Raw genomic sequence first — 26,883 nt, 5'->3', positions numbered from 1 at the left:
GTCTTGAAAAACCAAAAAAAAAAAAAAGCAGTAACTCAGAATTTACTATGCCCACATTTATACATGTGTGTCCTAGTTGTGGTGATTCTCTGTTTCTGGACTTGGTTTTGCTTGGTTTCCAAAGTTAAGAGTCTTAGTATGCCACCCTATGCCAGGGACCTAACCTTCTAGTTGGTGTTTATTAAGTTAGTTGCAGGGCCCTGAACTATGTCTCCAGTTCCTTAAGTGCTATTTTCTCAAGATGACAATTCTGGTGTGGGTCACTTTCTTGGATATTGGCCTATTGCAATCTTGCTTTTCCTAAAAGGACCAGTTAGATTTTAGGAAAATAGTATAGTCTTATTAGACACAGTTAGCAGTTGTTACAAGGCTCTTTTTAGAAATATTAGAAATCAGGGATATAATAGAGCTTGGTCTGCTGAGTGGTTACCTTTCAAACCTGAATTTAATCCCTAGAACTCAAATTGAAAAATCAGGGCGTGGTGATGCATGCTTGTAATTAGTACTGGGGAGATGGGGCTGTTAAGTAGATCCCTGTGGCTTGCTGGCCAGTTGGTGAGTTCCAGGCCAGTGAGTGACCCTGCCATCAAAAACAAGGTGCATGATAACTGCAAAGCCTCCAGAGGCACAGGAACACATAAATACAAATGCCTGTAGGACACACATGCAAAGAGGTATCAGAAAATTCAAAACGACCAGAAAAGGGTGATAGAAAATGGAACGGTGTGTGTGTGCGCGCACACACAGACACACAGACACACACATGGCTGGAGTTTTCTGTCTGGGTCCCACCAAGCCCCAGCAGTCTGACAGCCCACTTATAAAATAAACACACAGACGCTTATATTATTTAAACTGTTTGGCCTAATGGCTCAGGCTTCTAGCTATCTAGTTCTTACATCTTAAATTAACCCATTTCTATAAATCTGTACCTTGCCAGTGGCTCGTGGCTTACTGGCATCTTCACATGCTGCTTGTCATGGTGGTGGCTGGCAGTATCTCCCTCCGCCTTCTTGTTCTCTCAATTCTCCTCTCTGTTAGTCCCGCCTATACTTCCTGCCTGGCTTCTGGCCAATCAGTGTTTTATTTTTTGACCAGTCAGAGCAACACATTTGACATACAGACCATCCCACAGCACACACAGTTTAATATAATGTCTGAAGTTTGAAATGTAGACCATGGTCCACAAGGTCCAGCATTCTTTCCAAGAGAAGTACCAAAAGATAATGGAAGACTAGCATTGAAACATTGTTATGAGTGTGCTAGACAACAAATACTTGCTTTCTCTTTCATTACCTAACCTTCCTTTTTTTTGTGAATGTGGGTGCCATTACTGAGGATCCAACCCAGAGCCTTGTGCATATTAGACACTCTTCTCCTTAGCTACTTCACAGCCAGAGAAATTCTATTTAAAAGAGAGAATGCTGCTTATTTTATACAATGTATGGAGTTGTGCAGGTGCCTCTGTAGAAGAAGTGAGGTGTCTTCCTTCATCACTCCACCTATTTTTTTTTTTTAATTTTGGATTTATTTTATACATATGAATGTTTTGCCTTCATGTATGTATGTGCATCACGTGCATGCCTGGTGTCCGTAGAGACCAGAAAACATCTAGTTATCTGGAACTGGAGTTAGGAATGGTTGTAAACCACAGTGTGAGTGCTGGAAATCAAACCTGGATCCTCAGCCATAGCAACAAATGCTCTTAATGGCTGAGCCATCTCTTCAGCCTTCTTTTTATGAGGCTGGGTCTCTCATTGAACCTAAAACTCAATAGTTAGCTCTCTGGCCCTCCTGCTCCCCTAGTCCTCTTGTTTCTGTCATTCAGTGCTGGGATTAAAAGCAGGCTACCACATCCTGCTTTTTATGCCTGTGCTTGGGGTCCAAACTCAAATCCTCATATTTGTACAGCCAACACTTCACCAGCCGAGCCGTCTGCCCAGGCCCCAGAGCATAGACCTGTAGAGAACTTTTTAGATGAACTCACTAGTTACTATTTAACTTCACTCCTCTACTCATCGTTTCAGCCCTCTGATTTTATGTCTTGAGTGTTTCGCCTGCATGTATGTCTGTGCCCACATGTGTACTTGGTGTCCTTGGAGATCAGAAGAGGTGTGTCAAATTTCCTAGAACTGAAGTTACAGAGAATTAAAAGCCTCTGTGTGGGTGCTGGGACTGGAAGCTGGGTCCTCTGGTAGAGAAGCCAGTGTTCTTATCTGCTGAGCCACCTCCCCACCTTCTACTGAATTCTCGATGGCCCTACAATTTTATGTGGTGGTGGTTGTCATCGTTGTCTTTTCCTCAGTTCTTTAGAACTGTGACAGTATCTGAAGCTGGATTAATAATGTTGCATTTCATCCAACTAAAGCCAGAGTGGTGAAAATAGGACTTCAAAATTCACAAAGTGTTCTAAATAATTAATCATAAGAAAGTGTAAGCTGGGTGTGGTGGTAGACTCCTTTAATCCCAGCACTTGAGTTTGAGGCTAGTCTGGTCTACAGAGCGAGTCCCAGGGTAGTCAGGGCTACACACAGAAACCTTGTCTCAAAAAAACAGAACAAAGAGACTAGAGAGATGGCTCAGTGGTTAAGAGTACTGGCTGCTCTTCCAGAGGACCCAGGTTCAATTCTCAGCACCTATATGGCAGCTCACAACTGTCTATAACTTGAGTTCCAGAAGATCTGGCACCCTCACACAGACATACATGCTGGCAAAACACTAATGCACATAAAATAAACATCTTAAAACAAAAAAATTGAAGTGTAGGTTTTAAGCAAGATTTGAAAAGTTGAGGATGACACTAAGCTTGCCCAGTGTTGGGTTAATGCTGGAGTCAATAGAAGTTTTGATTATCATGTAGTCAGATGAACAAGATTGAAGAGCTCTTCATGGTTGTGATGGCTATTTATGGAGTACTACCTCCCTGTTATGTTGTTAAACTTCCACAGCTTTTAAAAGCGAGTGTACTTTCTTGTTTGAGTACCTTTGACTTAAGTTCTTCTGTACTCTTATTATGTCTCCCTGTAGTATTAAAGTCTAAATTTGTAACCCTGCCTCATAATAAGTTTTTCTGTAATTGTGAAAGACTTATTTAACACATTGGAGAATACAGTGCTTTAATCTATATCCAACTAACATTTTTTGGGGGGTAGAATCCAGAATAAAACTTTGTTCTTGCCGGGCGGTGGTGGCGCACGCCTTTAATCCCAGCACTCGGGAGGCAGAGCCAGGCGGATCTCTGTGAGTTCGAGGCCGGCCTGGGCTACCAAGTGAGTCCCAGGAAAGGCGCAAAGCTACACAGAGAAACCCTGTCTCCAAAAACCAAAAAAAAAAAAAAAAAAAAAAAACTTTGTTCTTACAATTTGTTGATGAGGAAGATTGTTCTGTTTTGGTATTTTGAATTCATGCCTATGCAGGCATTAGTTACATAAGGTAGAAAGAACACTACAGCAGCACATGGACACCATGCTCAGTTAAGTAAATGCCAGGCAAATACCTAAGGCAGATTTGTTTGTTTATATCTTGTTGCAGATACTGGTGGGTTTTGCAGTAACCAGTGAATAAGTCACTCATCTTGTGTAACTGTTTTATTAATAGTTTTGAGTTCTGTGTACTTCTGACTCTGCATTTATAAAAATTAAAGCAGTTGCTAAATAGTACTAACTAGGTAACTGAATTTTTTTGTATGTCTTGGAGATTCCAGCTAGGTTAAATGAAGAACACTGAAGTTGTAATGCAGACTTTGATTTTATTTATTTATTTATTTATTTATTTATTTATTTTTTTTAAAGATGGTTTCTCTGTGTAGCCCTGGCTGTCCTGGAACTCACAGTGATCTGCCTGCTTCTGCCTCTGAGTGCTGGGACTAAAGGCCTGTACTGCCACTGCCTGGTGCAATGTAAACTTTGAATCAGGTTAATTTTTCTCCTTGTGTGCAAGCAAAACAGTCAAGAAGTTGTGTGTTGATGCTAGTATGACTTAGTTCTCCTTCATAACTGTGATTTAAAAATAAACCTGGGACATTGTGGCTCATGCCTATAATTCTAATAGGAGGATTACTCTGAGTTTGAGGCCAGCCTGAATTACCTGCTAAATTAGCCACAAGCCCAGATACAGAAATGGAATAAACAACGGAACTAACCAGCCAAACATGAAAGAGTTAAAGCTGAAAAAAATGGATAGCTGAGCATGGCGGTGCACACCTCTAATTCCAGCTCTCTGGAGGTAGAGGCAGGCAGATCTCTTGAGTTTGAGACCAGTCTTACCTACATAGTGAGTTCCAGGACAGCTAGAGTTATGTAGAGATAATTTGACTCCAGAAAGGAAGAAGAGTGGGGAGTGGGGGAAGAGGAAAGAAAGAATGGAAAAGAAAAGTGATTAATAACTTAATAGACAGAAAAAGAGTAGGAGACAGCAAAGGCAGGAGTGATTAGTGGTCTCGGTATTGAATGAACAGTAAGAAACTGTCACTCTAAGTGATTGGGAATTAGAATGGTAGGAGATGGGCAGAGTCAGTTAGTAGGCAGTATGACCTGTTTTTGAAAGATTTAGGATAGTACTGTTGGGATAGACCTATTCCCTAAGGCTGTGAAACAACTTGAAACATTTCAGCGTTAGTGGAACTAGTGCAGAAGTACCTGTTGGCCACTGTTCATGGGCATAAACAAAAACAGTGTGGTGAGAAGTCTATTAGACTAATCTAGGCAAGAAAAAAAAAGTCTGGAATGGATGAAAAAGGATAGCATTCATAATACAAGGTTAAAAATTAGTGAGAAATGGTGAATTGATTAGAAAAGACATAGCTTAATGCTAATTTCAGTTTCAGTTTTGTCTTTGATCATGTGTAGTTTTGTATCAGTTCATTTTGATGAATACTGTTTCCTTATTTGTAAAAATAATAGTGTAACCTGAGTTTTAAGTAGCATTTTAATAGGCTTGGCTGAATTGTTACTCTGTGTTCACTCACTGAAACATACCTGTTTGCTATCCATTGCAAGCTCCTTGCTTTGCTGGTTTTCCTAGCTAGCCAAAATTAAATAGCAGCATTAGCTTAGCACAGTAGACCTTATACTGCATTACAATCATTTGTAAAATGCCCAGAATAGGTAAATAAGTAGAGTATTAGGTCAGTAATTGCCAGAGATTAGATGGGGAGAATGGGAAAAGACAGCTAGTAATTACTAGATTTATCTTTAGAGTGATAAAATGTTCTGAAATTAATGGTTGTCATCATAATGAATATAATAAAAACCACCTAATCCATCTTAGTGTTAATTTTTATGATATAAATCATAAAAATTACACACCATATTTTAAGTTTCATCAGCTGTCTAATAAGTAGTTTTGCTTTTGTGTAGTGGGAATTGAACTTAGAGCTAGGCAACGCCTTCCTCCCTAACCACCAGGTTACATCCTCAGTCCCTCCATGTCTTTGGCAAAGATCATGCATTGTTTTTGGTTAGTTTTATCTTGCTCCAGAATGAGAGATAGTTAGTATAAGCCAGGTATGAAAGACTACAGATTCAGGTAACTGTGGAAATGGTTATGTGAACTTTTTATAGTCAGAACAAATGTAAGCCCCAAGCCAGTGCATTTGCCATACGCTAATGGGGAACTCAGAAGAGTTATATCAAAGCTGGGAAATCTCTGCCATAGAGTTCAGGTGCTGTCTTAGCTTTTGGATTGATGGAAGCCAATGATCTGCTAGTTACTCACTTATAATACATTCTAAAGATTTTACCTGATAGCCAGAAGGATATTAGGTCAGATATAGAGATGGGTAATAAGTGGCTATTATTTGGTTAGATGTAGAGTATCTATATAGATATGAGAGTCCTTAAGATAGTTCAAGATAATTTTGGTTCCTGGTCTGTACTGTTGATTCCCTAAAACCAGAGAAGTCCTAGTCAGTCTGCAGAATCTTCATAGGTGTGACTTTTTCCAGGACTTGAGTTAAGATCACACTTCTTTACCTGCTCCTGGTTTTAATGGATTACAATGATAGATCCTCCAGAAATAGAGGAGGGAACAGAACTTTTCCTTCTTTTTCTTTTAGAGACAGAGTTTCTCTGTGTAACAGTCCTGGCTGTCCTAGAACTCACTCTATAGACCAGGCTGGCCTTGAATTCAACGGCTATCCACCTGACTCTTCCTCCTGAGTGCTGGGATTAAAGGGGTATGTCACCACTGTCTGGCACCTTTTCCTTTCTTAAACCTTTTTTGTTGTTGTTGTTTTTGTTTTGTTTTGTTTTGCTTTGTTTTTTGTTTTTTGAGACAGGGTTTCTCTGTGTAGCTTTGCGCCTTTCCTGGAACTCACTCTGTAGCCCAGACTGGCTTTGAACTCACAGAGATAGGCCTGCCTCTGCCTCCCGAGTGATGGGATTAAAGGCATGCGCCACTACTGCCCGGAAAATGTTGTATTTTAGGTTCATGAAAAAAAAAAAAAAAGAAAAAGATTAAATTATTGCTTTTACCTGTACACAAGGTTTTGGTGAAGACAGGTGAAATGAGCATTTAGGGTACTGTCTGACTAAAATTTTATCAGTGTAACACCGAGGCTGACTTAAATTAGCATTTTGAGTATTTAAGTACAAGCCTCTTAATGTGGTTATGAATTTGAGGTTATAGGTCAGATTCTACTTAGCTTTTGAAAATTCACTTCAGAGTTTTATATATACATGCTTTGCTGTTGTAACATAATGGGCCTTCGTGCCTATATCCTTGACCATGATACCATGACCACAGTTCAGAGGATTAGTCCATTATCATCATGGTGGGACATGGTGGCAGTGCAGGCAGGCATGGTGCTGGAGAAGGAGCTCAGAATTCTGCACCTTGATAGGAAGGCAACAGGATGTGAGCTGCACTAGACATAGCTTGGGCATAGGAGACCTCAACGCCCCACCCCCCACAGTGACACACTTCTAATAAGGCCACACCTACTTCTACAAGGCCACACCTCATAATAGTGCTGAGTTTATGGGGCCAATTACATTCAGAGTACCACAGTGCCCCTACCATATACTGTTTTGAGCCTTCAAAGTAGTTTATTGTAGCTGTGCTAGCAGTCATCCTTACATAGTAAAACAAAATATAGAATGGTAAAATGCTGAATTATGAGTTGTATTCTGTGATTTTTAAGTATACCCTAATTATGAAGATGTTAGTGTTAACAGTAGAAATTTTCTGCATATAGTAATTTGACAGTTTAGCTTTGGTATAGAAAGTTTAGATATGGTAATTTGTTGTGTATGAAGAAACAGGCAGGGTTATGAAAGTGCCTGCTAGATCTGTTAACTGTTATTGGCATTAAAAATACTAATGGATTTACTGTACTTGTGGGAAATAATTTCTAATTAAGAATACTTCTTTTTTTTTTGGTTTTTTCAAGACAGGCTTTCTCTGTGTAGCTTTGTGCCTTTCCTGGATCTCGCTCTGTAGACCAGGCTGGCCTGGAACTCACAAAGATCCACCTGGCTCTGCCTCCCAAGTGCTGGGATTAAAGGCGTGTGCCACCACCGCCTGGCAAGAATACTTTATTTGTGGCTCGGGTATAGCTGAGTTGGTAGAGTACATGAACAAAGCCCTGGGTTCAATCCTCAGCACTGCATAAAACCAAACATGATGGCACACACCTATAATCCCAGTATTGGGAAGGTGGGGAGAGGAGGGTCAGAAGTTCAGGGTCAGTCTAGCTTGGGTTACATGAGGCTCAGTTTCAAAAGAATAAGATAGAATAAAAGCAAGAAAAGTGAAAAGAATATTTAGTATGGGACAATTACAGACTTCAGGCTCAAGAATTTTGCTATAAAATAGAGGCATATACCCTCCCTCCTTTTGGTTTTCCCCTCCCCTTGGTATACCTTGACTTTAATTTATCAAGTCTGTGTCTCTGGCCTTTGCCGCTGTGGCCCATTGATCTGTCCATCTGTCTGTTACAGTGCATATTGGGTACTTCCAGAAGTTTGAATTCAGTGATGCAAAGGACAGGCGGGCTGCAGCAGCAAAGGTAGGACAGAATCATTCAAAAGACAAGTCATTAAAGGATCATTAAGTGCACACACACACACCAGCAGCAAATACTTCATTGTTTAAAGGCCCAGCATTTATTCTGCACACCTTTATGGGAAAGCCTGTTCTAGGAAAGCAAATCTAAATGATTTGTAAAGAGCACAAATTTATTTTGTGGTATTGGGGCTATGTCTGTAGTATATATGTGTATTGTAAGGCTACTACTGAGCTATACCCTTAGCTTACTTTATTTAAACAGAAGCCTGCTACTTAGCATTTAGACGAATAAGTAAATAGGTACTTACTACTATCTTTGTTAGAAATATTGAGTGATTGAAGAGGATTTAATGGTGTGTGTTAGTATTAGCTTGATTCATAGACCAGGTCGATTTTTGGGAAATTATATTGAAAAAGGTTCCCATTTTGGAAACAGGAGAAGCAGGAAAGATGGGTTGATTTGCTTGTGTATATGACAAAAGTAATCTGCGCCTTGCAGGTTTTTTTGGCTAATGTCTCTGAGAAACTGTAAGGGATTCTATTTAAATATTTGTAATATAGATATGCTATACAACAGCAATCGCATTAATAGCAGCTCCTGATTGTTTCTGCTGTTAAACAGAATTAGAATGAAAGAAAAACAGCCTTTTTATAGTGCCTTCTAAAGCCCAAGTTACAGGTCAATTTTAGGAACTTAAATTTTAAGCTAGGGCTCAGTGGTATAATAGCACTTGCCTTGAATGCATACAGCACTGGATTTGGTCCCCAGCACTCCAGAACACTTCTCCAAACAAAAACCTTAAACTATACAGTACAGAAAGGTTGCCTATATTGTTGTAGAGTTGACTGTAAAGTAAGGTACTGTAGGTATAGTTGAATGATGACATTATTCCATTACTTTCTTTGCTTTGTTTCTGAAAGGAAAATGATTTGCTTTTTTTTTCTGGATAGATTAATAGTTGCTCCTTATGATTTCCCAAATAAAAAGGTAGATAAAAATGTGTATTTGATTTTCAGTGAAGATTGCTAAGCTTTCAAAAATGACTGTAAAACTGAATATTAAATGCCCTTGGCACGAGTTTTGGGTCGAAAGGCTGGATGGTGGTGGTTAGTTAATACTGTAAATAAACTTAATATATTTGTATTGAGATCTAGTGTGGAAGCATATTTTGAAGTGAAACTTTATAGCATACCATAGGAAGAGTGTTTTGAATTAAGTGTTGCAAAATAAAATTTGGGTTTAAATTGTCCTCTTGGATCTTGATTAACTTTTTTTTGCTTTCATATTTTACAATTCATCCTTTCAGTTGTATTTTAGGTACTTCATAGTTTCTTAAATCACAAACCTTTATTTTTAACCTCTATAGTATGGGACATTAAAAAAGCATATGTCACGCCGGGCGGTGGTGGCGCACGCCTATAATCCCAGCACTCGGGAGGCAGAGCCAGGCGGATCTCTGTGAGTTTGAGGCCAGCCTGGGCTACCAAGTGAGTTCCAGGAAAGGCGCAAAGCTACACAGAGAAACCCTGTCTCGAAAAAACAAAAAAAACAAAAAAAACAAAAAAAAAGAAAGAAAGCATATGTCACGAATCTACAATTTCTTGAAAATTGTGAAACCTAGTAGCTCGAAGCAGAATAAAAAAAAAAAATTGTGGGATTGGAAAGATGATTCGGCAGTTAAGAGCATTGATTGTTCTTCCAGAGGACCTGGGTTCAATACCCAGCACCCACCTTGAGGCTTGAACTGTCTGTCTGTAAGTCTAGTTCCAGAGGATCTGACACCCTCATACAGACATACATGCAGGCCAAACACCCATGCACATGAAATGAAAATTTAAAAAATTGTGAATTTAGAAGTCTAGGATCTGATCCTGGCTGTACCACTATTAAACTTAACTTCTGGGGGCTGGAGAGATGGTTCAGAGGTTAAAAGCACTGACTTCTCTTCGAGAGGACCCAGGTTCAATTTCCAGCACCCACATGACTGTCTGTAACTCCATTTCCAGGTGATCTGACACCCTCATAGACATAACATGCAGGCAAAACCCCAAAGTACATTAAATAAATCTTTTTTTGTGTGTGTGAAATAAATAAATCTTAAAAAAAAAAAACAAACCCGTAATTTTGTTTTTCACTTTTCTCTTCAAAAACGCATTGGGATCTATAAAAAGGGGAAAATCCTAACAGAAGAATGATCATTAGGGAAGAATAGGGCATTGTGCGAGAGGAGGGTAGAGGTAATGTAGGAGTAGGTATGATTCATATACATTATGTGCATGCATGAAAATGTTACAGTGGAATTCATTACTTTGTACATCTAGTTTACATTAATAAGAATGAATATTGTGGGCTGGTGAGATAGCCACCAAAATTGATGAGCTGAATTTGATCCCTAGACTGATAGTGTGGGAGGAGAAAATTGGTTTCTGAAAAGTTGTCCTTTGACTTCCGTATGTATACTGTGGCACATGAGTGCCCTCTGTTCATAAGTAAATGTAAAAAAGAAAAATTGTGTAACTTGACACAGTTTGATTAATTTATGTCTTTATGTTACGAAAATTGATTCAAGATAAGACTAAAGCTGTGATTTTTTTTTTTTTTTTTCCGTGAGGAGGAAGGTTTCGAGACAGGGTCTCTCTGTGTAGTTTTGGTGCCTGTCCTGGAACTCACTCTGTAGACCAGGCTGGCCTTGAACTCACAGAGGTGTGCCACTGCCGCCTGGCTTAAATATTTTTTAAACTAAATTTTTTTTAACTAAATTATTACTCATGATTTTTTAAATAGCATTTTCTTGATTTCAGTTAATTTTAGATTCCCAATACTGTTTACATTATTTTATTTTTTGAATGCTGGTGATTGACTCTCATCTTGGTAGACAGGTGCTCCCCACTGACCTTTGTCTCCAGTCCTGTCAGTGCATTAAATCTACAACTGAATCATATGTGTGCTCATTTTTTCTGTTCAAGTACCATCTTATTTCTAAGTTTCTTGTTTTTCATTCGACAGTATACTGTAGATTTAACAGTTAATATAGTATTTTCTTATATTACCACATTAGTTTCTCGTCTTTTCTGTACACTTCACATTGGTTTTTCATTTGTCTAGTTGTTAGCCATTTAGTTCATTATATGTTATATGTAATGTTTTCTATTAAATTTTATAAGTAAAGCTGATTTTTTTAAGGTGTTGTTTCTTTACACCAGTGCTGTGTATTGTTAGTTCTCTATATACTTGTTGATGGATCTTAGACATTTTCAGATTTTTATTAGTCTGATAAAATTTTGCTTGTTTTTAATTTATATTTATCCAAAATTCTATTTTATATCCTTTAGATACACACACACACACACACACACACACACACACACACACACACTCACTCCAGTTTTCCTGTGTAACTAAAAATGACCTTGAGTTCTAATCATCCTCATTCTACCTCCCAAATGCTGGGATTATAGGCACAAATCACTACTTTCACCTTGTGTGGCTTTATACCTATCTTAATGAATTCTTTTCTTGAAAAAAATTTTATTTATTTATTTAAATGTTTATGATGTTTTGCCTACATATGTCTCCTTGGTGCTCATGGAGGCCAGAAGTGGGCATTTGATATTGGAACTGGAGTTCTGGGCAGTTGTGCAGTGACATTTGGGTGCTAGGAATGGAACCTAGGTCCTCTGGAAGTAACTGCTGAGCCATCTCTGCAGCCCCACTTACTAAATTCTTAATGTATGATAGTTATCATAGTTCTTTTCTTCAGTCAGAAAGTAAAGACAGATGCCTCTGGACACAAATAGGAAAAAAAACCGAGTTGTTGTATGTGTGCTCTTATGAGTTCATGTAACTTCTCTATTTCTTTTTTGTATCTTTTGGCATTCTGCCTTTTCTTTTTACATTCTCTATTCCACTTTTTTCTACCACCTTTGAAAATCCTACTTAATGTTACTTTTTAAATCAAAATCTTATGACGAATTTTATTAAATTGCTTATAGGTTGAATTTTTGTTTTGTTTTGTTTTTGAGACAGCTTCTGATGTATCAAAAAGCTGGCCTCACAATTGTAGCCAAGCATGACCTTGCTCCTTTTGCTTCTATTGTGTGCAGCAACTACAGGTTAGGAGTACAGGTGTGCACTACTCTGCCTGATTTTATGTAGTGCTGGGGATTGGTTTGAACCCAGGGCTTTGTGCATGTTAGGCAAGTAGTATGCCCACTAAGGTGTGTGTGTGTGTGTGTGTGTGTGTGTGTGTGTGTGTGTGTGTGTGTGTGTGTGTGTATCCTTAGTCCTAGTGTGAGTTTAAGTGATACCATTAAATTCATTCATGGTTTAAAAATGTCATTCTTACAGCAAATGATAATCAAGTATATTATGGTCATTACTACTTTTTAAAAATTAATTTATGTGTATTGGTAAACATTTTGTTTGCATGCATGTCTGTGCACCATGTGCATTCCTGGTGCTCATGGAGGCTAGAAGAAGGCATCAGGTCCCCCGGTACTGGAGTTAAAGACAGTTGTAGGTGCTGAAAATTGAACCTGGGTCTGCTGGAAAAGTAGGTAGTGCTTTTAACCACTGAGCCATCTCTAGACCCTTACTACTTTTTTCTGTGTTTGTGCTGGGTTTGAATTCAAGGTTTATTCATGTTGAGTGATACCTGTAGCTCTCCTCTGTTTCTAACAGACGTAACAGTCAGATGTCCTGGGCGTAGTGTGCTCAGGTGTTGAGGTCAGTTGAATTTACTCAGCACTCTACTTGGAGCCCTCTCTACTTACCTATCAGCATGGTTTTCCTGTGTCTGTCATATCCTTTGATTCTTAGATTTAATGTTTAAGACTACTTACCTTAAATCTAACTTCAAAAATTTTCAAAGATACTATTCATTGATAATTCTTTCAAGCATGATTGTGAGATTGTCTAGACAGGAAACTATAGATTGGAAACTTTGTGGGAGACACTGCCTTCTGTCTTCATTGTTGCTGATAAAATTGGCAATAATCTGGTTGTTGTGTGTCTTCCTGAGATTTTTCTCTAGGTTGTGTATCCTTGGTATTCCAAAGAGATGTTTGTGAATCTTCTGGGTCACTGTGCTAGGTAAGCTTTTAGCACTCTCTGAAGTGGAAAAACTTAGGTCTATTTGTAGCTTTGTTGGAATTCTGTTACTGCTTGATAGTCCCCGTCGTCTCTCCCCCCGCCCCCCAGAATTTCTGTTAGTTGAATTTTAAAAAACAGTGGATGCAGTTTAATTAAAAATTATGACTGAAATTTCCAAGAAAGACTAGGGAAGGTGCAATACGCTAGGATGTTGATAGATAATATCTATAATGGAAAGTAATAGTTGAGATTATAAGCATATTAATGAAGATGAAAACATACTAGAAGAAACAAACTAAAAAAGATTAAAATGATTGCCTTACAAGATTAGAATCAAAGCTGAAGCCTGATGTAGTGGTGTGCAGTTTAATCCCAGCACGTGGGAGGCAGAGTCAGGAAGATCTCTGTGAGGTCTAGGCCCTCCTGGTCTACAGAGTGAGTTCCAGGGCTTACAGAGATACCTTGTTCTTAAATCAAAGCTGGGTGAGGTGGACAATCCCAACACTGGAGGCAGAGGTAGGCAAATCTTTTAGTTGGAGGACAGTCTGGTTTATGTAGTGAATTCCTTGATAGCCAGGGTTACATAGTGATACCCCGTCTTAAAAACAAACAAAAAAACCCTTTTGGTAAGAGAGATTTAAAACTAGAGGTAACTGAGATAAGACAAAGATTTAAAACTTGATCCAGCAAGGTAGTTCAGCAGGTACAGGCACCTACTGCCAAAGCCTGACCAACTGTTTGATCCCTAGGATCACATGGTGGAAGGAGAGAACTGACTCCTGTACATTGTCCTCTGACCTCCCCCCACAACACATACACAATTTTTCTAATGTAGTAAAATTTAAAAAAGATTTAGATATTGCAATAGTGTTAGTTATAAAACTATGCACTGAGTAAAATAATTCAAAACAGTTATTTGATCCAATATGATTTATTGATAACATTTTTTAAAATAACCTAGAAAATATATGGTGGCTATATGTCATGTGTTCTTTTATTTTAAAAAAAGATTTATTATTTATATATATGTATAAATTATATATATATATATATATACATATATATATATGAGTCCTTGTGAGTATATGCACACTGCATAGCTTCAGGAACCCTCAGAGGTCAGAAGAAAGTGAATCCTCTGAGTTACAGAAGATTGTGAGCTTCCGTGTGGATGCTGGGAACTGAACCCAGCTTCCCCTCAATAAGAGCAGTAAGTGCTTTACACCCCTCCTTCTCCATTTCTCCAGCCCTATGATTTCTGTAAAAAAGTATTTTTTACTTGTATATGTGTATGACAGGGTTTATGTATGTGTATCACCTCTGTGCAGAAGCCCGTGGATATCAGAAGAGAGCATTGGATCCTCTGGAACTAGAGTTGTAATTGTTTGTGAGTCATCAGGTGGCTGCTGGAACTGAACCTGGGTCTTCCGTAAGAGTAGCAAAAGTGCTCTTTCTTAACCACTAAGCCATCTCTAGCCTGCCCCCTTGATATTAATCATTGAATTCTGTATTTTTATTTGTTGGAATGGGAAAGATATTAGGGAAAAATTATATTTGTGAAAGACTGATAAAGATACTATTAAAAATTTGTTATTAAGTAGATGGATACTGAGTTGTAGCTTGATAAGCACTGGCTTATCATGTGTAATTGGGAATGAAAATAGATCCCCCCTTCTTCTTTCCTACTTCCTGATCAAACTCAGGACCTTGCACAAGCAGCACTCTACCGCTGAACTATATTCCAAACCTCCTAAGAAAGATCTCTTAGTAAGTAGGTCATCATCTTCAGAGGAAAAAGGGCCACATGCAGCCCTTCATGCTGTACCCACTTCACTCTATGCTGGAGGTGATTTGGTTCTTTTTTTTGGGGTTTTTTTTTTTTTTTTTTGGTTTTTCGAGACAGGGTTTCTCTGTGTAGCTTTGCGCCTTTTCCTGGAACTCACTTGGTAGCCCAGGCTGGCCTTGAACTCACAGAGATCCGCCTGACTCTGCCTCCCGAGTGCTGGTATTAAAGGTGTGCGCTACCACCGCCCTGCTGTGATTTGGTTCTTAATGATAATGTATATAAGATGTTAAGATCTTGAGCTTGTTTTTCTGGTGTCAAGTAGGAGCATTTTTTTTTATTGTATATAAATATATCCGTTAATTAACACTCCCATTGGTATACAGTTAAAATTTCATAGAAGATATATAATATATATTAATATATGTATATATATATTTTTTTTATTTTTATTTTTATTTTTATTTTTATTTTTTTTTCCTCAAGAAAGGGTTTCTCTGTGCAACCCTGGCTGTCCTGGAACTCATTTTGTAGACCAGGCTGGCGTGTGTTATATGTATGTGTGGTGTATGATCACATGCGTATGATCACTCGAAGGCTAGCGGAGGTTGTCAAAAGTCCTGCTTTTATTACTCTGTGAATATAAGACTTAAAGTAGTTCATGATAATTACTCAGATGACCCTTGCTATTGTTCCTGTTTTCTGTAGTTCCCTGTTTCCCTCTTGTATCATTTGACTTGGTTTCAGATGTTCACTCTTAAGCGATGGCTATTTTACCATTTACTCTGTGTGTGTTTGTGTGTCTGTATCTCTGTGTCTCTGTGTTTGTGTCTTGTGGGAGTTAGTTCTCACCTTCTACCATGTGAGCTCTAGGGGTGGAATTCACATCAGGCTTGGTGGCAAGTACCTTTACCCTGCTGAGCCATCTCACTGACCCCTAAAGATCTTTGTTCATTGTAATGTCTGGGTCGTCTAGAAATTGTTTTTGCTGTGTCTGGTAATTTGATTTCATCTTGGACACTTTTGAAGATGATTTTTAGTAGACAAGTCAAACTGGGTAGACTGTAGAGTTCCTGTTGTTGGTTTTTAAAGCTTTTGCCAGGTTTGTATTTGCCTCTATTTCCATGTCTGTAGGTTGATCCTAGGACTTGGGTAGTGATTTATATTGTAATTTGTTCTGAAAGCATTTCCTATAATTGTATGTATGTCTCATATACACACAACTTAGTACAGTTTCTTTTTGGCACAACCTTGTGTCAAAACCAGGAGAAAACATAATGGAATGCTTAACACCATCTTATCTCCCTATGTGTGTCTGTCTGCCTGTCCGTCCATCCATCCATCCATATCTATCTTTACAGATCTGGAGATTGAATTCAGGGTCTGTTACATTGTGGGCGAGCACATCACTACTGAGTTACATCCTAGCTCTTTTAAAATCTTTTTATTTGCCCAGACTGGCATTTAATTTGTGACCCTTAGCCTCTTGAGTAGCTGGGATTACAGGCTTTTCCTCCAGGCCCAGCTTCAACACCATCTTATTTGATTGTATTTTACCTTCCCATTATACAATCTGCCTACTGTTTATTTTCAAAATTCTCTAGTCCTCTGTAAGTTGCATGTGCACATGTTCCCCCCTCCTGTGGTAATACTGTGTTCCCCAATATAGTGCACCCTAATAAACTTGTCTGGGGGTCAGAACAAAACAGCCACAATATTAAACATAGAGGTTAGGCAATGGTAGCACACACACCTTTAATCCCACCATTTGGAAGGCAGAGATCCATCCGGATCTCTATAAGTTCAAAGCCACATTGGAAACATCTAGGCATGGTGACTCACGCCTTTAATCCCAGGAAGTGATGACAGAAAGCAGAAAGGTATATAGGGTGTGAAAACCAGGAACTAGAACTGGTTAAGCTTTTAGGCTTTTGAGCAGCAGTTTGGATGAGGACACAGAGGCTTCCAGTCTGAGGAAACAGGATCAGCTGAGGAATTGGCGAGGTGAGGAAGCTGTGGCTTGTTCTGCTTCTCTGATCTTCCAGCGTTCACCCCAATACCTGGTTCCAGGTTGGATTTTATTAATAAGACCTTTTAAGATTCGTGTTACACCCTCCCCTGGGTGTGTGCATATACATACATGCATGATGTCTTAGTTAGGGTTTCTATTGCTGTGATAAAACACCATGACCAAAAGCAATTTGGACAGGAAAGTGTTTATTTCACCTTATAGTGGATAAGTCCATCACTGAGGGAAGCTGGAGCAGGAACCTGGAGGCAGGAACTGGAGCAGAAGCCACAGAGTGCTGCTTACTGACATGCTCCTCCTTGCTTTCTCAGTTACTTCTTATACAACTCAGAGACCACCAGGTATGGTACTGGCTTGTTTATGGGCCAATATGGTGGAGTTATTTTCTTAATTGAGGTTCCCTTTTCTCAAAGGACTCTTATCTTGTGTCAGTTTGACATAATACTAGCTAGAGTGGTTGATCCTTTGTCAACTTGACACACAAACATCAATATTCAACTAGAACCTTTGCTTTATTTGTCCCAAGATATTATACTAATATTAATATCACAATATAAAACATTCCAGCTTTTAACTCTAGTCCTTAAAAAAAAATTCAAACACACACTTGGGGTAGGTAGTGCAGGCCTTTAATCCTAGTAGAGGCAGGCAGATCTTTCTGCTCTGTGAGTCCAAGGCCAGCCTAATCATACATAGAAACCCTGTCTTAAAAAAAACAAAACATAAAAAGAAATAAAAAAAATAAATTCAAATACTTTAAACCTTCAGTTTCTTTAAAATTTCCAAAGTTTCTCAAAAATATTCAGTTTCCCTAAATTTTCAGAATCTCTGACTGTGGGCTCCTGTAAAAAATTTTTTAGCCGGGTGGTGGTGGCGCACGCCTTTAATCCCAGCACTTGGGAGGCAGAGCCAGGTGGATCTCTGTGAGTTCGAGGCCAGCCTGGGCTACCAAGTGAGTTCCAGGGAGGCACAAAGCTGCACAGAGAAACCCTGTCTCGAAAAACAAAAACAAATTTAAAATAAATACTTTATCTAAGGGGGAAGAATTAGGGTACCCGTGGACAAGTGGTGCTTTTTTTTTTTCATTGATCGATAGATATGGGGGAGCCCAGCTCATTTGTGGGTGGCACCACTCCTCGGTTGGCGTCTGTATGCTATAGGAAAGTAGACTGAGCAAGGCGTGGTGGACAAACTAGTAAGCGGTATTAATACCTCTGTGACCTGTGCATCACTCCCTGCCTCCAAGTTCCTGTCCTGACTTTTCCAGATGATGGACTGTAAGCTGTAAGATGGAATAAATCCTTTCTTCCCTATTTGCTTTTGGTCCTGGTGTTTTATCACAGCAAGAGAAACCCCAAGACAGTCCAAAGTTCCAATGCTACCATAGTCCTCTCTGAAACACAGTCAGGTCTGTCTGTCATGGCAATACCCCCAAGACCTAGTACCAGTTTCTGTCTTAGTCTTAGCATTTGTGTTCCCTGCCTATTACTCACTTAGCCCACCTGGGTGTATCATCAACTGTTGAACTATTCCAGTACTTGTATGTAGATTTTGCTTCGGTTTGCAGTTTTAGCCATCCACTGGTAATCTTGAAACTACTCCATGGCTGATGGGGCCTGCTGTGTAGATAGGTTACTTTTATGTGACATTCAAGATACATAACTTTTTTTAGTCTCCCAGGAAGTTTGATTCTTTGTATTCTGACTACTTTTCCCTCTCACCTTGTTCTGATTAACCTTTTAGTGAGGAACATAAAGGCTGTTAAGACATGACTGGATCAGTAATGTTCCTTCTCATATTAGTTTTTGAAACCCAACGATTTTAAAGTTAGGCATAGTGGAATGTGTCTGTAATCCTAGCACTTGGGAGGCTAAGGCAAGAGAATCTTACGTTCTACAGTTAGATCACTCTTTAAAAAGGAAACAAAATACCAAAAAATTAGCTAGTCAAGTTTACAGAGTGTTTTTTTCTTTTGTTTTTGTTTTTGCTCTTTTGAAAAGGGCCTTATAGTAACCCTGACAATATAGCCTAGGCTAGCTTTTATCCTGTAGTGATTCTCCTGCATCAGCTTCTGGAGTGCTGATGTAACAGGCATGGGCCAGCATGCCTGGTTTATAGAGTGCTTTGAGATTTAAATAAGTTATGTAAAGTAATTAATATGTTGCCTGTTAGAATAATTATGACAAATACAATTCCCCACCATCTCTCCTCATGAAGTATACTTACAGTGATTAGCTAGCTCCTCTGAAGCAAATTATCTGAGTCATTTTGGCAATGAGTACATCCAGGTGACCTTGCCTCAGATATTTTATTAATAAAAATATGAGATTAGAACCTAGGAGTCAAGAATTTCCATAGTAAATTTTGATAAAACCAGTAATACGCTGCAACAACCTTTTGCTACTATAACTCAAAAGAGGCACTAGCAACCTTGGTTTTATCCTTTCTCTATTTTCCCTTTGTAAGTTGAGACTTAATTCCTGACACTTTCCTTTAGGTGCACTGTTTAGTGGAGGGTATATAGTGTCCTGGGTACTACAAAGTTATAATGAAACAAGTCTAGTCAGTATTACTAGACTTAATTTTGATTCCATAATAACATGATTAAGATTTAGGATAGCACTTTGCTCAGCCTTGGTGTAGGGAGGAGGAGACTGGATCTGCCTATATGCTGAGTCTACCAAGCTGGGCTGACTCCCCAGGGGAGACCTTGCCTTGGAGGAGGTGGGAATGGGGAGTGGATTGGGGGTTGGGAGGAGGAAGGATGGGGGAATCTGTGGCTGATATGTGAAATTAAGTCAATTGTAAAATAAAAATATTAAATAAAAAAAGATTTAGGATCGATTTAATCATTTTCCTTTTATATCTTAACTCTTGGAGATTCAAATTTTCTGGAGTATGATTTAAAAGAAAATTCTTAGGGTGTCTGAATAAGAAGAGGTAGTTAGACTAGTAAAGTGTGCCTGGATGAGTACAAGAGTACTTTGGTCATTGGCCTTTTTTGGGGAATGGGGTGGGGATGATGCATGTGTTTTGTTTGTTTTGGTAACAAATGCTATTATTGAGAATAATTGATGGAGATTTCTTTCATGACACTTTGATGTTAGATTATTTTAAATTATTTATTTTATGTGCATTGGTGTTTTACCTACATTTATGTCTGTGTGAGGGTGTCAGATCCCCTGGAACTGGAATTACAGACAGCTGTGAGATGCCATGTGGGTGCTGGGAATTGAACTTCTGTCCTCTGGAAGAGCAGCTAGCTCTCTTAACCACTGAACCATCTCTCCAACCCCCATATTAGATTATTTTAAATCATTATTTAACTAATACCAGTATTAACCTCAGTGAAAGAGAGAAATTTTAAGCTACAGAAATATTTTTTGAAATACTCTTTGATGTAGAAATTTGTACATGAAGTGTAAGTTGAACAGACCTGGGTTTAAGCTCTGCTTCCTTCACTGTTACGAGCTCTCATATATTTCAGTGAGTCAGGTTTCCCTGATCATTCAAGCCCCGTTGAGTTTGTTTTTGAGACGTGTTCTCATTCTGTGGCACAGACTAGCTTGGAACTCAGCAGGTCTGCCTTAGCTTCCCAAGTATTAAGATGACAGGTGAGCTACCACACCAAGCCCCCATTATGTTTCAAGTTTTAAAAACGTTGTGCTCCAGTAGTAAGCTTGCTAGTTTAATGGGAAGTGGGGATATTTGTGACAACAGTAAGCTTTTATTTCAGAGTTTTAACTTTTTCCCTTTATAAATAACCTAATATGAAAGAGCACCCCAAGAGTGCACACTGTATCATTACATGGTATAGATAACTTTGTTGGCTTGCTTAAAGGTGTCTAAAACACACCATAACTTTGGATTCCTTTGAACTGTTCAATACATTGGTCTTACAAATTTTAATTAATTGAATTTAGAGTGCTGATGTGGCAGTCTGTTAAGTACTCAGTGCAACAAATTTTAATCAATATGTGATATTTTTTGTGTGCTTTTCAAGATAAGGTCTTCCTATGTTGTATGGACTGGCCTCTTCCCCCCCCCCCCCCCCCCCGTCCGACCCCCGTCTTTGGTTTTTTGAGACAGGGTTTCTCTGTGTAACAGCCTGGAACTAGCTCTGTAGACCAGGCTGGCCTCAAACTCACAGAGATCTGCCCACCTCTGCCTCCTGAGTGCTGGGATCTAGGAAAGGGTATTGTGGGTGGAACTTAGTGGTAAAGCAGTGCTTTTGTGCTTCAGCAATGGTGCAGAAAAGAAATATCCTGGGACAGAAAGTTTGGATGCGTTATTAGGGAACTTGAAATCTAGCCTACAAGTTCTTTACTTGTGAAAGAGCTGGGTTTGGTGCATTCATGTAATCCCCAGCACCTGGGATGCTTAAACAAGAGAATTATGACTTGAAGGCCAGCCTGAATTACACAGAAAAACACACACATACAAAAAAAGTCATTGAGATACAATTACTTTAAAATGTTTTTTTTTTCCCCCTCCTTCAGAATCCAGCAACTATCACAAGAATACTCCTTAGCCACTTCAATTGGGATAAAGAGAAGCTAATGGAAAGGTAAGGAACTTGTATTGTTAGCTTTGACTTAGAAGTAACAAAAAAAAGTCCATTGAACTGAATTAATAAGCAAGAATTGATTTATATAGTAGTGAGCAAACCAATGTGTAAGTAATAATTGCTGTTATTTCTTGTATTGAAAATTTTGCAGTGAAGTTAGTGTTAGGAAATTCAGGTAAAATTCTGCTTTATTTTGGAAATGAAATACTTTATTTCTGCTTATTAGGTATATCTTCTTGAATATTGCAAACTAAAAGTAGATTTAAAAAAGCACTTACTAATGTTCTTAGAACACATAAGATCTTACGTATTAGTCACTTAAGGTTTATTATTCATGAACTTTAAATCTATATTAGGTATATAAATGACATTTATTCAGTAAAAACAAAAGTGAGAAGTTGGTTATGTTTCCTAGCTGTCAAACCTAGATGCTTGTCCTGGTTCTCTGATTTTAGAGCAGAATTTGGCTCTGTTGGATGTTTTACAAAGGTTGCCTCTCAAAATAGATCTAGTTTTAAAACAGTAAGTTACTGGGCTAGAGACTGACAGTATTAACTACTCCCTTGGTTCCTTAGATTAGGTATTTGGGGGCTGTTGTTAGGGTAACAGCTTCCATTTACTCTTATAAACTTTATTAGCAATCTTAATTGTAAAAATTACAGCTTGTTGTTGGGAACTGATAAATGAATGGGGAAATTTTCGCATTTGACTTTCATATTCAAAGTGCTGTGTAAATCAGATTTTTTTTTTTTTTTTTGGTTTTTTTTCGAGACAGGGTTTCTCTCTGTAGCTTTGCGCCTTTTCCTGAAACTCACTTGGTAGCCCAGGCTGGCCTGGAACTCACAGAGATCCACCTGGCTCTGCCTCCCGAGTGCTGGGATTAAAGGCGTGCGCCACCACCGCCCGACACAGATATTAAATAATACTAGAATTGTGTCTGAGTTATAATTTAATAGTAAGTTATTGAGTACTTTCTGTTAGATACTATTTGATTTTATCCTTCTGATAGTTTTTTTGGTTTGGTTGGATTTTGGTTTCAGTTTTTTGACAAGAGTCTCACTGCAGCTCTGGCTAGCCTGGAACACTCTATGTAGACCAGGTTGGCCTCAAATTACTGCCTGCCCCTGCCTCTATCTCTGCTGGGACTAAAGGCATAAGCAACCATGCTCTGTCTCCTGATAGTTTTTTAGGGCTAGAAACTATTGCCTCCTTTTACCTGATGTGGAAACTTGAGTTTTGAGACTTGTTATTTAACTCAGTTTTGTAACAGAAAGACTAGAACATGTTTGTTGATCTCTAAAGCTTGTCTTAAACACATTATATTCAGCTTTCCCTGGGTTTCTGAAGGCTAAATGCTTCTTAAGTATTCTGACACCCCCCATCCCCATGTACCTTGCTGTCTTTACTGATGTCAGTGGTAATTTCTTAATTTTATTGTCATTTACTTTGAGGCTTATTTTATGATACTTCTAAGAAAAAGAGTTTTAGTTTACATTATAGTCTTGAGTTTTCCTTTGTAACATTGCTGAAAACATTTTCCAATTAAATATTGTACTTAAGTGTTGTCTGATATTAGCACTGTTATGCTTCATTTTAAAAGCATTTTATGTACTTTCTAATTCTAAATATTCACCCTTCATGGATTATTTGCTTTTTAGATACAACTTTTGCAAATAAGATACAGTTGATTTTAAAAAAAATATTTAAAAGCTCTAAATATATATTCATGTTTTATGATAATTTCTGTTTAGGTTTAGCTTTTGCTATTTTAAGTTGCACTTTACCATACTTTGTTTGTTTATTCTGTTGGCACCGTTGGATTTTTGTTTTGTTATTCTCTACTAATGTTCATGTTTTATGTTTCAGTTTTCCTAGTAGTTTTTATACCCAGACTTTGTGAAACTATACTTATAATTGGGTGCAGTATCTGTATCCTTTTTCTGTATGACACGAACACTAGCTTATTTGTTCTTCTCTGTCCTTTCCTCTTCCCCACTCAGCTTGGTAAGTTGATGATAATTTGTATTTTTGGTAAGCAGCAGCTAGTGCTGTTACTCCATCCCTACCTCCTTGATCCTTAAAAAAACATAATTCTTTCTGGCGGCAGTTATGTGTTTGTGTGTGTGTGTGGTAGTTGATTTTTCTCTTCTTACCATGGGAGTCCTGGGGATTAAAGTCTTTTCATCGTAGGTGGCAGCAAGCGTCTTAATCTGCTGAACCATCTCACTGTGCTCTCATGTAGCCCATTCTGGTCTTGAGCTCCTTCCTACACCTCCTGAATGCTGGTATTACAGATATGCATCACCATCTTTGGCTGCTCCCTCAGCCCCCAAAGACGGATTGTCACTGAATATATTCCTGGCTGGCCTGGCTGGCCTCGACTTGCTATGTGTCCAGGCTAGGCTGGAATTTGTAAGGATCCTCCTGCGTGGTGGGGTTACAGGTGTGTCCCACTACATCCGAACATTATTTTTAAATTGAGCTATTTATCTTTTCTGCTCTTTAGTGTCTTGAGTGCCAACCCTTCATTCATCACCTTGAGCTATTCTTTTTATAATATTATTCAGTTTTGTGGGAATTATTAGTTCCCTTATCCCTCTTAGGGAATATTAAATATTCTTGTGGGGTTTTTTGGGGGGTGGGGTGGGGAGTGCAGTCCTTTTTAAAACCTTTTTTTTTTTGGATAAAGTTTTTTACTGTCCAGAAACTCACTGTATAGCTTAGGTGGTCCTCAGACTCACTCAGTTCTTCTGCCACACCCTCTTCAGTGTTGAGATTACCAAGGTGAGCCACAATGTTCAGCTGTTGACTCTTGGTGTACCTACATAATTGGAACTAACTGAGAATACATAGAGATGTGAGATGTGTTTAAGGAGAAAAGTACATGGAAATGTTCAGTTTTAAGTGTATTTATTTATTATAAAAAGAATAATGGGGTGAAAAATGGGATAAAGCTTTTGAAACAAGTTAGAAAAATAAACTCAGGATATTTAAGATAAAAGCCGACATGAATTAAAAAAAAATATAAATCAGAAAGTGAATTTTAAAAATGGAAATATCAAAGCCACAGATGGGGAGAACATTTTTGCTGTTAAAGAAGGGACTTGTAACCCAATTAACACAAAGAACTCTTAGAACTCAGCAACAAAACAACTTGATTTAAAAACTGACCAAATGTTAGCATGGTGGCACACACCTTTAATTCCGGACAGCACTTGGGAGGCAGAGGCAGAGGCAGGGAAATCTCTTCAGTTCAAGGTCAGCTAGTTTACATAGTGAGTTTCAGGCCAGTCAAGACTACATAGTGAGCCCCCCCACCTCGCCCCCCCCCCCCAAAAAAAAAACAAAAAAAATAACAAAAAAAGGCCAGGCATCATTGGCATATGCCTATAATTTCAACAGCTGGGAGATTGAAGCAGGAAGATGAAGAGTCAAAGGCCCTGGTTATATGGGAGTTCTAGACCGGACTGAGCTTTATAACTAAACTTACACCAAAAGAAAAGGAAATGGAATGGGGTCTGACGACTTTAACAGACACCTGTGATGGAAAAAAATTTTTTTAAAGATTTATTTATTTATTATGTATATGGGTGCCAGATCTCATTACAGATGGTTGTGAGCCACCATGTGGGTGCTGGGAATTGAACTCAGGACCTCTGGAAGAGAAGTTGGTGCTCTTAACCTCTGAGCCATCTCTCCATCCCCCCCCCCCCCCCCAAAAAAAAATATTTAAAGATGGTTTACTTGGAGCTGGAAAGATAGCATAGTGGTTAAAAAGATTCATTGGGTGCTCTTCCAGAGGACCCAGGTTCAGTTCCTAGCATTCAAGTGGTAGCTCACAACCATTTACAACTCCAGTTCCAGGGGATCCAATTCCATCTTCTGTTCTTTGTGGACACTGCACACTGGTGCACAGGCAGAACTACAGGCAAAACACCCATGGACAATAAAATACAATCTCAAAAAAGAAAAAAAAGCTGTTTCACATATATTTAAAAAAAATGGGATATTCCTACCTACTTGTTAGAAGGGTGAGGACCACAAACTACTTACTGCACTTACTGCAGGTGAAGAGTATAGAACAGTAGTAGCACCCATTCACTGCAGGTGGGAGTGGGAAATAGTGTAGCCACATGGGAAAACTGGTCCTTTATTGCAAAATAAAACCTATTCTTAGCATGCAGTAAATTGTGAGCTCTGAGTGACAATGTAGGCTCATTGAATGTAACATTGTCTGGTGGGATTTTGATAGTAGTTTGTATTTCTAAAGGAATGTGGGAAGGATGGCATGGGAACTCTACCTTGTTTCCTTTTGCTAGGAACCAACAACTGCTTTTAAATAATTGTGGGTTTTGTTGTTTATTTTAATAAAGGGAGAAATAAGCACTTGGCAAATGTAATGAAGAAAGAAGAGAAGGCACAAATAAAACATTAAATATAGCCTGGGGCATAGTGGTGCACACCTTTAATCCCAGTACTCAGGAGGCAAAGGCAGGGGGATCTCTCAGTTCAAGGCAGGCCTGGTCTACTGAGTAAGTTCCAGGACCCACAGGGCTTACAGAGACACCCTGTCTCAAAAAAAGGGGAAGGGTATTAAGGCATAATTTTAGATCGGAAAATATTTCAGAGTTACAAATGAATACTCTGTGCTACTTTTACCACTAGTTTCACAAGCTTAGAGTTGAAAATTTCTTGTTGCTTAATCCCAGAACAAGTAAGCTAAAAATCACAGAATGTGATAAGAGTGAAATATTCTTTTCTTCCTCAGATGGATTAGATGATTATGTGGGAAAGTTCTAACAAACCTTTAAGGAATTGTTCATTGTTAATGAAAACTACTTTAGAATATAGAGAAACATAGGATATCATTAGTGTAATCGAAGTCAAAATAATAATCAAAATTTGATAAAAAGATGGCATAAGGAAATCATGTTTATTAAAACCATAGCTGTTGAATTAATAGATATTCAAATAATTGAATAAATTAATGGTCTACAATTTCTCCTAGGAATGCAATAGCAGATTGTTGAGAAATTAATATATATACTTAATACATTATCAGGTTAATGAAGAGAAACAATATAATTATAACAGTGAAATTGTGCATTTGCCCAACATTTAATAAAAATAAAAATTCTTAGTAAACTGAAAAGTAATTTCTTGGCTTGCTGTTATTAACTAGTAATTTACATCAAAATTATATTTAACACCAAAACATTAAAGTACACACTAAAAATATCATCACTTAAGCCCCAAGAAGTTGGAGACCAGCCTTGGCAACTTGTTAGGAAACCCATTTCAAAGCAAGACCATAAACACAAATAATGGATTGCACCACAATTTTGATGTAATAAGACTTCTGATAATGTAAGGAGCAAGGGTTGTTGCCACAAATCTGTATTTGA

The 26,883-nt window shown here is 38.4% G+C and overlaps 1 protein-coding gene across 1 annotated transcript in view; it reads left to right on the top strand.

Moving 5' to 3' along the window:
* The window catches only part of Arih1 (ariadne RBR E3 ubiquitin protein ligase 1), a 98,231-nt gene that overhangs the window by 12,911 nt on the left and 58,437 nt on the right, over window positions 1-26,883 (top strand). The window contains exon 2 of the mRNA XM_052762400.1: window positions 21,411-21,478. Within this exon, the coding sequence (XP_052618360.1) occupies window positions 21,411-21,478 (68 nt within the window). The remainder of the gene's footprint in view (window positions 1-21,410; window positions 21,479-26,883) is intronic.

This window comes from Peromyscus californicus, unplaced genomic scaffold (genome assembly GCF_007827085.1).
Source record: "Peromyscus californicus insignis strain IS unplaced genomic scaffold, ASM782708v3 Scaffold_11__1_contigs__length_118956290, whole genome shotgun sequence".
NCBI lineage: Eukaryota > Metazoa > Chordata > Mammalia > Rodentia > Cricetidae > Peromyscus > Peromyscus californicus.
Note: the sequence above shows the minus strand (reverse complement) of the source record. Positions and strands in the feature narration are given on the sequence as shown.